At 63.1% G+C, this 11,742-nt stretch overlaps 2 protein-coding genes across 4 annotated transcripts; one reads left to right on the forward strand and one right to left on the reverse strand.

Moving 5' to 3' along the window:
- Positions 1-447: 447 nt before the first annotated feature.
- LOC141927167 (PHD finger protein 13-like) lies at positions 448-5,651 on the forward strand. The gene is made up of 5 exons (XM_074834130.1): positions 448-635; positions 2,319-2,411; positions 2,596-3,211; positions 3,539-3,577; positions 3,687-5,651. The coding sequence occupies exons 1-5, from the start codon at positions 489-491 to the stop codon at positions 3,911-3,913; spliced, it is 1,122 nt and encodes a 373-aa protein (XP_074690231.1). The 5' UTR covers positions 448-488; the 3' UTR covers positions 3,914-5,651.
- Positions 5,652-5,813: 162 nt separating this feature from the next.
- Positions 5,814-10,262, reverse strand: LOC141927168 (uncharacterized). 3 transcript variants are annotated; one of them, XM_074834131.1, is made up of 2 exons: positions 10,173-10,262; positions 5,814-7,828 (listed from the first exon to the last, which is right to left on the reverse strand). In XM_074834131.1, exon 2 carries the CDS (start codon positions 7,802-7,804, stop codon positions 6,506-6,508), a length of 1,299 nt encoding a protein of 432 aa, XP_074690232.1. In that variant the 5' UTR covers positions 7,805-7,828; positions 10,173-10,262; the 3' UTR covers positions 5,814-6,505. The 3 variants fall into 3 exon arrangements, with proteins under 3 accessions (XP_074690232.1, XP_074690233.1, XP_074690234.1); XM_074834132.1 differs by lacking the exon at positions 10,173-10,262 and adding an exon at positions 9,414-9,445; XM_074834133.1 differs by lacking the exon at positions 10,173-10,262 and adding an exon at positions 8,696-8,725.
- Positions 10,263-11,742: the final 1,480 nt, after the last annotated feature.

Genomic DNA, 11,742 nt, shown 5'->3' on the forward strand with positions numbered 1-11,742 from the left:
GTGGCCCACGGGGCTCCTGGGGGCCGCGGGCCACCTCGGGGGGCTCGGAACGGGAGCGAGCGCTGGATCCGGTTGTGGTTTGGGGGCGGCGAGACACCGGGGGCAGAGGGTGGGAGGGAGGAGGGGACAGAGCAAGGCGAGGGGGGGGCCCTGGCAGCCCGGGGAAGGGGGGTGGGGACCCCCCGGGGTGGTGGGGTGCTGAGGGGGCATCGGTGTGCCCAGTGGGGGGGGGGGTGCCGGCGTGGCCAGCCCCGCTGCACGGCGGTGTCCCGGTACCGGTGGCAGCCGGTGCCCCGCGGCCTTGTCCGCGGCCCCAGCCCCGCGCCGGTAGAGGCGGACCCCCCCCCCCCACCTCCCCCCAAACCGGGGCGAGGCCCCGCCCCCGCCTTCCCCGCCACCAGGTGGTCCCGCCCCTGCGGCCGGGGCGGTGCTCGAGCCTGGCTCCGACCGGCGGCGGGCACCCACCGCACCGGGCAGGGCAGGGCGGGATGAGCGCCGGTGGGGAGGCGGCAGGTGAGGGGCGCGGGGCCGCCGCCGCCGCCGCCCCCCCCCTCGGAGGAGCGTTCCCCCGCGGGGGGCCGCGCTCGGCGGGGAGCAGCCCCGTACCCAGCCCCGGATCCCCCGTGCCCGAGGAGGTGAGCGGGGGGGGCTCCGTGGGGTACCCGCGGGGGAAGGGCGGGGGGGGGAGGGGTGTCGTGTGTGTGTGTGTGTGTGTGCGGGGGGGGGGGTGGCGGGGGGGGTCCTGTGTGTCTCTGTGTGTGTGTGTGTGTGTGTGTGCGCGGGGGGGGGGGGGTCGTGCGTGTGCGCGGGGGGGTCGGTTGTTTTTACGCCGGGGAAGTCGTCTGTGTTTGTGTGTTGTGTGCGCTGGGGGGTCGTGAGTGTGCGCGGGGGGGTCGGGTGTCGAGGAGGGCTGTGCGGGGGGGGGGGGGGCCTCTGTGTGAGTGTGTAGCGGGGGGGCTCTGTGTGTGAGTGGGGGGTGGGCTGTGTGTGAGTGTGTACGGGGGGGGCTGTGTGTGTGTGTGAGTGTGCGCGGGGGGGTGGTAGGGGTTGGGGGGGGCGGTTGTGTGTGTGCGAGGAGCCCGGGGGGGGGCGGCTGTGGGTGCGGGCGGGGGATGGTGCCCGGGGCGCGCGCGCGCGTGTGTGTGTGTGTGTGTGTGTGTGTGTGTGTGTGTGCGCGCGGCGGCGACACGCGGGGTCCGGGGGGGGGGGGCGGCGCGGCCGGGTTCCTGCGTGGCCGGGTTGTACCGCGGCGTGTGCGTGCCGGGGCGGGCCGGGGGCTGCGGGGGGGGCGGGGGGGCTGTTGTGTGCCGGTTCCGGGAATGGAGAGCGGGGGGCGGGGGGGGCAGAGGGTGTCCTGCGGCCGTGCGTGTGCGGGTGTTGCCCGTGCGGGGGGGGTGTCCGTGCGCGGGGGTGGGGTCGCGCCCCCCCGGCGGCCGGTCGGGGCAGGACCGGGAGCGCGGCGCCATCTTGGGAGCCATCAGGTGCCCGGCGCGGGGACGGGCGGCGGCGAGGGAGGTCTGGGGGGGCCGCCCCCTCCCCTCCCTTCCCCTCCCCGGCCCTGCCCGCCTTCCCGCGGGGGGGAGCTGTGCAGCCCGTCCCCAGGGTCTCCCCTCGGTCCCCGGGGAGGGGGGGGCGGTGTGTGTGTGTCTGCGTGTGTGTGTGTCTGCGTGTGTGTGTGTCTGCGTGTGTGTGTGTCTGCGTGTGTGTGTGTGTGTGTGTGTGTGTGTGTGTGTGTCTGCGTCTGCTCCCCCTCCCCCGGCTCGGGGGGCGCCGGCGCGGGGGTGGCTCCGCCGCGGGCTCCCGGCCCTTCCCGGTGGTTCCGCGCCCCGGGCCGTGGGTCCCCGCGCTCCGCCCGCGGGCCCTTGTCCCGAGCGGCGCCGGGCTCTTCCGGCTGACCCGGGAGCGGCCGGGGAAGCCCAAATCGCGGGCGCCCCCCCAGCCCCGGCGCCTTCCCCCTCCGGCCTTGAGTCAGCCGGCCGTGGGTGGACATCCCCGGTACCGGGGCTCCCGAGGCTCTGACTCACGCCCTGCCCGGCGGCTGCTGTGCTTTCGGGGTGTCCCATCGTGTCGTCACTGCATGTCTGTGTGTGTCCCCCCACCCCGCCCTGTGATCTGGGTTTTTAAGGGAAGAGCTGCCCGCATCTGTCGAGCCAGATGATGCAGATGGGTTACGGGAAGGATGGATGTTCGGGTGACCTAAATATTATGTGCTTGTATAATTGCCTGGCGGTCCAGGGCTGCCTGCTGGGGTCAGTTGTGGTACTCGGCTCGGGTAGGGGTATCCAGGGAGTTTAATCGACACGTGGCGTTTGTTGCAGCCGTTGCAGAAGCGACAGAGAACTGTGGAGGATTTCAACCAGTTCTGCACCTTCGTTTTGGCCTACGCGGGCTACATCCCCTACCCTGAAGAGGTAAGCGGGCTTGCAGGGTGTCCCTCTACAAAAGGACTGGTTCCTCTGGGCTTCCTGCCATGTGTAGACCCAGCTCCTGATTCTCCTGCTGGAGAGTGGTTCCTCATCCCCAGCCCCTTCCTCCTTACCCTGAATGTCTGTGCTGCAGCCTCCCACGCTAGTCCTGCTTCTTCCCCTCTTGCAGAATGAGCCCTGGACCCACGGAGGCAGCATGAGTCCCCAAAACAGCACGGGGAGCACTCAGGACAGCGATAGCTGGGCCTCGTCCCACTCCTCCGACTGCCATGTCCTGACGGAGGACGGGAGGAGCAGGAACGCCACGGCCAGGGGGGCTGTGGACAACAGCCTGCTCGTGAGCTGCCCTGCCTTCCCCACCGGCTTCTATGATGTCCGGCCCCAACAAACCAAACGGAAGAAACCACCAGCAAAGAAACTCATTTTGGAGCAGGAGGTGGAGAAGAGGGTGCCGCCGAGCACTGGGAAGAGCTTTGGGGCAGAGCAGGACGGGGCGAAGGAGCTGGCTGCGCTGGAGGGACAGGTGCCTCCCGTGAAAGAGCAGCTCTTGGAGCCTTCCCTCAACCCGGCTGTGGACGCCCAGCCCAACTCCCTCCTGGAGGAGCTGATGAAGGAGGAAAAGGACTGGATACACGGAGCGCAGGGGACCGAGAAGCCAGCAGCAAATGATCCTCAGCTACAGGAGCACGAACCCTGCTCTGGAGGGAGGAAAAGCCCCAGTTCTTGTAGTACCTTGGACCAAAGCGAAGGAGAAGACACAAGCAGGGGGAGCTCCCAACTTAATGGTGAGTGTCCAGGGGAGCGCAGCGGGCCCTGTTGCGCTTCAGCCAGTGCCGAATATTCTCCCCCCCTCAGCTGGAACCCCCCATGCTGGCTGCAGGGAGGGCTTGTCGATGGCCCAAGCCTCTCCCAGCAAGGGGAGTACCTTCGGGACTGGGGGGGACCGAAGAGCAGAGGGCAGGGAGCTGGCCTGCCCTTTGGCAGCTCTGCTTTGCAGAGTGAGCAGTACAGAGCTGAAACGTGTCTGAAGTGGGGTGTAGGCTGCCTTGCTCATCTGGTCTTTTTTTTTTTCCCCCTCTCTTTTTTTTTTTTCTCCCCTTTTGCAACTTTAGCAGTCGAATTTGCAGCAGCTCCCAACACCAAAGCAGAAGGTGAGTGGGGGGCTGTCACGTTTAACACCAGTGGAACGGGCTAGTCTGGCCACAGCCGGACCTGCGGCTGGTAAGGTGGTTTCTGACCGGTGTCTCTCTCCCTGACCAGACGACGATGCCTGGGATCTGATCACCTGCTTCTGCCTGAAGCCCTTCGCGGGGAGGCCCATGATCGAATGTAACGAATGTGCTACCTGGATCCACCTCTCTTGTGCCAAGATCCGCAAATCCAACGTGCCTGAGGTTTTCATCTGCCAGCGATGCCGCGATGCCAAGCAGGAGATTCGCCGCTCGAACCGAGCTCGGACGGTGCCCCGCAAGCGCTTCTGTGACTGAAACTCCTCCAGAGCAGGGAGGCTGGGGGTCCCCTTTTTAAACCGAAGACTGTAGCCCGGTTTGGCTAGACAATCAATGCACAGTAATGGCAGGGGAGGGGCTGCGCCACGGGGCTGGACTGTCCCCCTTGCTCTTCTGACTCCTGGAAGCTGCCACGCGTGTCCTCCCTGGGGACAGTGTTGGCCATGGAGCTCAGTTACCCCAGAGGTGGCGGGGGGAGAGGAGGGTGGTCCAGCCGTGCGCTAGGTCACTCGGAAACATCTCTGTCCTCGCACGAAGCTGGCTCAGTGCCTTTCCCCAGGGCAGCCGAGGAGAACCTAGTCCAAGTAGTTTTTCTGTGGTGTGGTGGAAGCTTACACTTATCCCAAGATGTGACTCCCCTTCCTCCTTTTTCCTCACCGTTTATCCTTTCCTTGCCTCGGACCTTCAGGTGGGTGGCAATGGCAAAGCCCCGGTGACCCAGGTTCTCCTCCAGCAAGTAGGTGCAGCCCAGGCAAGCTCCCTCCATGTAGTGTGCCACTCTCCAGGGCGGGAGGGGAAGGGACGGCTCTGCGTCTTGGGGGTACTGGTGGAGCCATCCATCTCTGGCTCATCAGCCTCGTAGGCTGCACAGGGGAGGTCCTTCCCCTGGCCCATGGTGCTCCTGGTTTCATTTGCTGTGCCCATGGCCCCAGGATAGGCCTGTTGAGTCAGGAGCAGCAAAGACATCCTCTAGTAAATGATTACAAAGGCTGTTCTTGCCGAGCAGCCCTCCTTGGTTCATGGTCTCCAGTTACACTGAGGTCTCCAGTGTGAAGGGTGGTGGGATTCCTGGCAGGAGACTTGAAGTTATCCTCAGAGCTGGCTGTGGCAGGGCTGGGATCCCTTTGGAAGGGAAGCAGGAGAGTGCTCTGGTTAGCTTTCCATGTTTTCCACTTCCAGTTTAAAACAACTGAAGCTTGTACGCTGTGGCCATCTGCCTGCAGGGCTGTCTGGTGAAGCATCAGCTTCAACACCAGCTGGATGCTGAGACCTGAGCTCAGATGGGGCCAGGAGCTGGGAGGGCCTGGCTTCCCAGTGCTCCCTCCATCACATAAGTGGTTTTTTTTTTTTTTTTTTCTGGACATGTAGAGTGAAACCTAATGACTTGTCAAGAGTGGGCCTTGAGCCCCTTCTGCTATGCAACTGCTGCTCTGGAGACACAGGATGTGCCCTCTCCAGGCCCCTGGTTCAGTTTGGCAGTGGAAGGCTTTTCCCCCTCCATGTCCCCTGTGCGTGGTGTGTGTGTGTATGTGATTTCCTGGGGCCCCACGTGCACTAACCGTTGGATCCCACCTTCTCCTCGCAGCCCCTCCAAAGAGCCTGGCCCATGTGCCTTCTGCACTTTCCCTGGGGGACTCAGACCCCACTCCTGTCCCAGTGACACTCGGCTCCTGGCGTGCCACTGCTCGCAGCAAGGAGTGGGACAATCCCCACTTGCCAGTCCCCACGACTATGTTTCTTAACTGGGTTCTTTCCTACTTGCACATCTGGTTACTGTGGGACCACAGCTGGGGGAGGGTGTGGGGCAGCCCCCTGTCACTCAGCAGCCCCCAGGCTCGTCCCTGTGCCTCTCTCCTCCTGTGGAAAGCCTGGGCCCCAAAAGTGCTTTATGTTTTTATAGTTACTTTGTATTGATATGTAAAATAGCGAATTCTGGTCCTTGCCCTGTGGAGTGTGGCTGGAGTCTTATGTATATAATAAAGTACTTTTGCCATAATGGTGGTGGCTTTGGCGTAGTCTTGCATCCCTCTGAGACCTGAGCGCTCCCCTTCTGCTGTAGCTGGAAGGGGACCTGGTGTGGGGATCCCACCCAGTCCTGCTTCCCCCCCTCCCCCGCCCCAGGTAAACACCGAGCTGCACAAACAACAGGGAACAAGCAGACCAGTGCATCTTGTATTTAATGGAGTGATGACCGCTTCCCTGCCCTGCTGCAGCACACAGGGATGCTCCACAGGAAGGTCCTCGGGAGGTGCGTGGGCTGGGGGACGGCCATCTTCGAGGCTGCAGCCAGCTCTTCATGGGTTGCTCCAAAGCAGCAGCAGGTCCGATGGCTCGGGGAGGAAGGGTGTCCACGCACTCTTGCTGTGACTCTTAAGGCACATCAGTATTTAGCTCAAAAGCTCTTGGGCTTTGACAAAACTTCCCTGTCTCCACTCTGGAGTAGAACTAAGATTTAGTGTTGGCAGCAGTTCAGGTGCCAAAGGATCCAGTTTTCTCCACAAATTAAGTCTGTTATTCCAGCACAGAGGTAGCACTGGCTTCCCCTGCAGATCCGGAGGTGTGCCAGCTTCCATCAAGCCGTGGGGTCAAATGGGGGATACAGTGAAGGACAGGGCAAGAAGGCACTGGGGGCCAAGCGCTGGCCTGGCTAGAGCAGGAGGAGGTCAGCGTTTGTGGGGACCCTTACCAAAGCAGGGCACTGCTGGTACAACGTGTCGGTCCTGAGGCAGTTGCGCTGGGGCAGAGGCAGCGAATGGTCTAAGCAAAACCGGGCATGGTTTCTATGCTAGAGGCCAAAGCTGGGTTTGTGCAGCCAAGCAAGCATCCAGGTGAGTGAGGTGCAGGGGGGTTCTACTCCTCCTTGGCCCAGACGGAGCCATTTGCCTTCTCCTCCAGGTGGGGAATCACTGCCTCGGTGTAAAACTTCTCCAGCTTGGGCACTGTCTGCCCCCAGAACTCGGCGTCAAACTCCACAGGGACCACAGCCGTCTCCTTGGTGGTATGCACCACAAAGTCAGCCCGCTGGAAGTCGGCAGCCGCCAGCTGGCACTGGACCTGGGTGAAGTAGGCATGATCCTTCTTCAGGGCATAGGAGTCCCCGTCCAACTCCAGGCAGAAGTCCTTGTCCTTGCAGGCCTCGCGCACCGTCCTGTTCCTGTGCTTGTAGGGACACTTCACCTCCAGCAGCCCCAGGGCCCTCCCCGTGGCCGCCTCCTTGATGATGCCGTCTGGGCTGGCAGCAATCCAGTTCTTGTCCCGGTGAATGAAGAGGCCACAGTCATCCACCCACACCGGCTTGCCCAACGCCTGCGACTTCATCTGCTCATAGGCCTTCACAGCCGCCTTCTCTTTGCGGATCCCCCAGGCCATGGCTGGTGTCTGCACCCCAGGGCTGGAGCTCACCACCGCTTTCAGGTAGGACTGAGGCACTTCAGTCGTCTTGTTGTTGGCGAACTTGCTGTTGGCGATCTTGGGAGCCACGGAGGCGGTGATGCGGTTCTCCCGCCACTTGTACCAGTTGGGGTTGCTCCGCTGGCCCCGGGTCTCCTTCTCCACCCATGGGATGTCCTGGCTCTCCAGGGGGGGCAAGAATTGGCTCCAGGCCTCGCTTGACTCAGCCCCAGGCTTCTGCAGATGTGGGTCAGGTCTGGCCAAACTGGCGGCTCCTTTGGCATCAGGCGGCTTCTGGGTTGCAGAGCAACTCCCAGCAGATCCTGTGTGCTGGTCCCTGGCATCTCCTTGGCCTCCACGAGATGTTGTGGGTCTCGGCTGAGTGGAGCCTGACTTTGCTCCACGAGATGTTGTGGGTCTCGGCTGAGTGGAGTCTGACTTTGCCCCACGGGATGCTGTGGGTCTCGGCTGAGTGGAGTCTGACTTTGCCCCACGGGATGCTGTGGGTCTCGGCTGAGTGGACTCTGACTTTGCTCCACGGGATGCTGTGGTTCTTGGCTGAGAGGAGTCTGGCTTTGCCCCGCGGCTGGGGCCAGCAGCCCCGGCAGCCAGAGCACTCCTGGATCGGCTGCCCACAGCCACGGCCTTGGCCTGGGTGGCCGAGGGGGAAGGTGGCAACGCAGCGGGGGTGGTTTTGGAGGCAGCTGTGGCTGGCTGAGGGGATGATGTGCTGGTGGGATCCTTCCTGGGTCTCCCCATCACTATGCGTCAGAGGGTCTCGTGCTGTGGGTATGGAATAAAGTTGAATGCATGTCCCCAAAACACAAATTTCCCTTTCCTTCGTCCTCCCTGCACCTGCCTGTATTGGGTTTGCATGGCAAGGTTTTGGTATCAAGGGGACTACAGGGGTGGCTTCTGTGAGAAGCTGCTAGAAACTTTCTTAGTGTCTGATAGAGCCAATGCTAGCCGGCTCCAAGATGGACCCGCTGCTGGCCAAGGCCAAGTGCATCAGCAACAATGGTAGTGTCTCTGTGATAACATATCTAAGAGGGAAAAAAAACTGTGCAAGGGCAACTGTAGCTGGAGAGAGAAATGAAAATATGCAAGAGAAACAACTCTGCAGAACCAAGGTCAGTGAAGAAGGAGGGTGAGGAGGTGCTCCAGGGACCAGAGCAGAGATTCCCCTGCAGCCCGTGGTGCAGCCCATGGTGAGGCAGCTGTGCCCTGCACCCAGGGAGGCCCACGGGGGAGCAGAGACCCACCTGCAGCCCAGGGAGGACCCCACACCACAGCAGGTGGGTGCCTGAAGGAGGCTGTGACCCCGTGGGAACCCCACGCTGGAGCAGGCTCCTGGCAGGACCTGTGGCCCCGTGGAGAGAGGAGCCCACTCTGGAGCAGGTTTGCTGGCAGGACTTGAGACCCCACAGGGGACCCACACTGGAGCAGTCTGTTCCTAAAGAATTGCACCCCTGAAAGGGACACACACTGGAACAGTTTGTGAAGAACTGCAGCCCATGGAAAGGACTCATGCTGGAGAAGTTTGTGGAGGACTGTGTTGTGGGAGGGACCCCACGCTGGAGCAGGGGAAGAGTGTGAGGAGTCCTCCCCCGAGGAGGAAGCAGCGGTAGAAACAATGTGTAATGCACTGACCTCAACCCCCATTCCCCATCCCCCTGCGCCGCTGGCAGGGAGGAGGTAGAGAAATTGGGAGTAAAGTTAAGCCTGGGAAGAAGGGAGGGGTGGAGGGAAGGTGTTTTAAGATTTGGTTTTATTTTTCCTTACTCTACTCCGATTTTGACTGGTAATAAATTAATTTTCCCCGAGTTGAGCTTGTTTTACTCATGTCGGTAATTGCTGAGTGATCACTCCTTGCCCTCATCTCGACCCACGACCCTTTCGTCATCTTTCCTCCCCCCTGTCCAGCCGAGGAGGGCAGGGATAGAGCAGCTCTGGTGGGCACCTGGCACCCAGCCAGGGTCAGCCCACCCCACTCCCCGGGGTGCAGGCTGCCCCGGGGCTCTGTCCCCACGCCTTCTCCCTCGGGTGACACACCGCGGTGCTGGGCTGCTTCTGCACACCCCCCCCCGGAACCCAGTCCTGGGTGGGGGCTTGTGCTTCTGCCCCGTGGCGACCCAGAGGGGAGGGTGAGGGGGGGGGGGGGAACAGCACGGTCTCCCCCTAGGGAAGTGGGAGCGGTGCCCGCGGGTGCCGCGGCTGCGCGGGGACCAGGCGGGGCCCCCCGAGGGCCCATCACCCCCCCCGGCGTGGGACACGGCGTGGGGGTGGGAGGCGCTCGGGGAGGCCCTCGCAGCACCGCCCCGGGGGTCCCCACGCGTGCCCGGGGCCCGGTACCGCCGCCCGCTCTCACCGCTCCGCCGCCGCTCCGGAAGCGCGTCCCGCCCGCACCACGTGCCCGCGTGGGCGGCCCCGGGGGGGGGGGGACGACGACACGGGGGGGGGGACACACGACACACGCGGGGTGCGGGGCTGGGTGCCCCCCGCCCTGCCCGCCGCTCCCCGCTAGAGGGAAGCAGCCGCTCGGCCATCCCCATCCCCGCCCGCCGGGGATCTGCCCGGACCTGCCCCGTCCCCCCCTTCCAGCACCCCCTCACCTCCCCTTTTCCCCTCTGCGTCCTTCCCACAACACCTCTGCGCCCCCCCCCCCCCCCCCCCGCGCTGCCCCCAGCCCCGCCAACATCATTTTGCTCTGGACTGGGGACAAGCCCCTACAGCTCCCTCTGCGCCCTGCTCGCCCTCCCCCCGCCATGGGCCTGCCGACATGGTTTCTCTTACAGATCCTCTTCTCCCGGCCCCTTCTCTCCAGCCTCACTCCTCAGCCGCCGCTCCCCGGGGAGGGAACCCCAGCCCGGTGGACCCCCTCGCTGCCCGCGGGCAGGGGTCGGTGCCTGGCAGGGAAACGGGCCAGCAGGGCCCTACCTGGCCCCCAGCACCCCACCTTCACCCTCGGGCTCCCGTGTGAAGGGTCAGGCTGGCCTAACGGGACCCCCCGCCACACTGCTGAGCCCCGATTGCTGCTGGCACCGTGCTGGCCCAAACCACCACGGTCCACCACCACCAGACCCTCGGAAGAAGGACAGCAGCAAGAAACCAGAGCGGTAATACAGACCCTCGGGCACGCCGCTGCCCGGCTGTGCTGCTGTGCAAGGAGGGTCCCTGCGCACCGCCGAGGCACCCCACCTCGGAGCCCCGGCAAAGGCTTCGGCCGCTGTGCAGGAAGCGCAGAGGCAGGCGTCAGCACCACGGCGCTTCCTGAAACCCACGGAGTTTCGATTCCAGCAGCGAGCCTGACGCCTCGGCGGGAGCCGTGGTGAGCCAGCCGCTGAGTAAGCCCAGCTGCCCCAGTGGGGCGGCTGCTGCGAGAGCCCCGTGCCCACAAGCCCCCACTATTCTCAGCTGCGGGAAGGAAACCCAGCAGCCACCAGCACGTGTCCTGGGTCTGCGCTGGAGCCACACTTCCAGCCCCATCTGCCTGCGCCAGCATCCTGTGAGGGTCTCGGTTAAGCCTGGGCAAGAGCGCTGGCAGCTTTCCCAGCTCCTCTCCCCAGGGATCCCCGATGTCTCCATGAGCCATCTCTATCTTTGCTGATGCTTCATTTCCTCCTGCCTTCTCCCTCCAGCCCCTCTGTGACTCTCTGCAGCTGGGCAGACCAATATTGCACAGGTTAAACCAAGGTGCACCTGATTTTTGACCAGAAACAACACCAGCATTCCCCTCCTCCTCCATAGCTACTCCTCCTCAGGATCTCCTTTAATTCGTGCTGATTAATGAGCAGCAGACAGCTGAACAGGACATCCCTGCCTGCCCCTCTCTCTGCCGGCAGAGCCTCTGCCTGTGCAGCCCTCAGCTGGGTCTGAGCAGCCACAGCTGCATTGAGCGCAGTTGCTGCCAGCCTGACACTGGCTGGTATCTCCTTGGATTTCAGGTTATTTCTTCCCATAGCATTAAATTCACAGGGCTTATCAGTAACTCAGGACCTGAGAGTATCTGGAAGAGCTTTGTGGTCCATGCTCCAGCCAGCCCTATCTCTGGGTGACAATTCAGCTCAGTAAACCCAGAACACGGTACTCCCACCAGATTTGGGGGTCATACCCCAATCACGACCAGTCCCTCGGGCAGTACAACCGCTGCTGGTGAGCGCTGCATGGGGTTGCTGGGGTGCCAGGGTGCTGAATGAAGCCATTGGGCTGAGCCAGGCCTGTGTTTGTAGGGTTTAACGCATGCCTTAGCTCAGCTGAAAAGCAATGCCGAGCTCTCCGAGGGTCTATTTGTGGCTGTGACGAGCTGCTGTAGGGAAGCTGTGACGGTGCAGAGCGGGGACACGCATGTCTGTTGGCTGATGCTGGTGTAAGCAGTGTATGGAGCAGGATGAAGCCCCGTCTGCCTTTCCCCGGGGCTGCTGCGGATCGCCGGCAGTCTGAGGGGGGCTCAGCTGTGCCCCCCCTGTGCTGTGCACACTGTGGTTATTCGCCTGCTGTAACACCGGGGCTGCAGACGGTGCCTGATGCTGTGGGCTGGCCGAGCCCCATCACCCCAGCTGGTGGCACCGACCCAGCACTCCCATTTGGATGCTTTTCTTCACCTCAGCTTGGCCTAGAAACAATATCTCAGAGAAAAATCAAAGCTTGCGTGTTTTTTTTTTTTTCTAGGGCTGGAGCGGCTGCGGCGCTTGCCGTGA

Source organism: Strix aluco, chromosome 9 (assembly GCF_031877795.1).
Source record: "Strix aluco isolate bStrAlu1 chromosome 9, bStrAlu1.hap1, whole genome shotgun sequence".
Taxonomy (NCBI): Eukaryota; Metazoa; Chordata; class Aves; order Strigiformes; family Strigidae; genus Strix; species Strix aluco.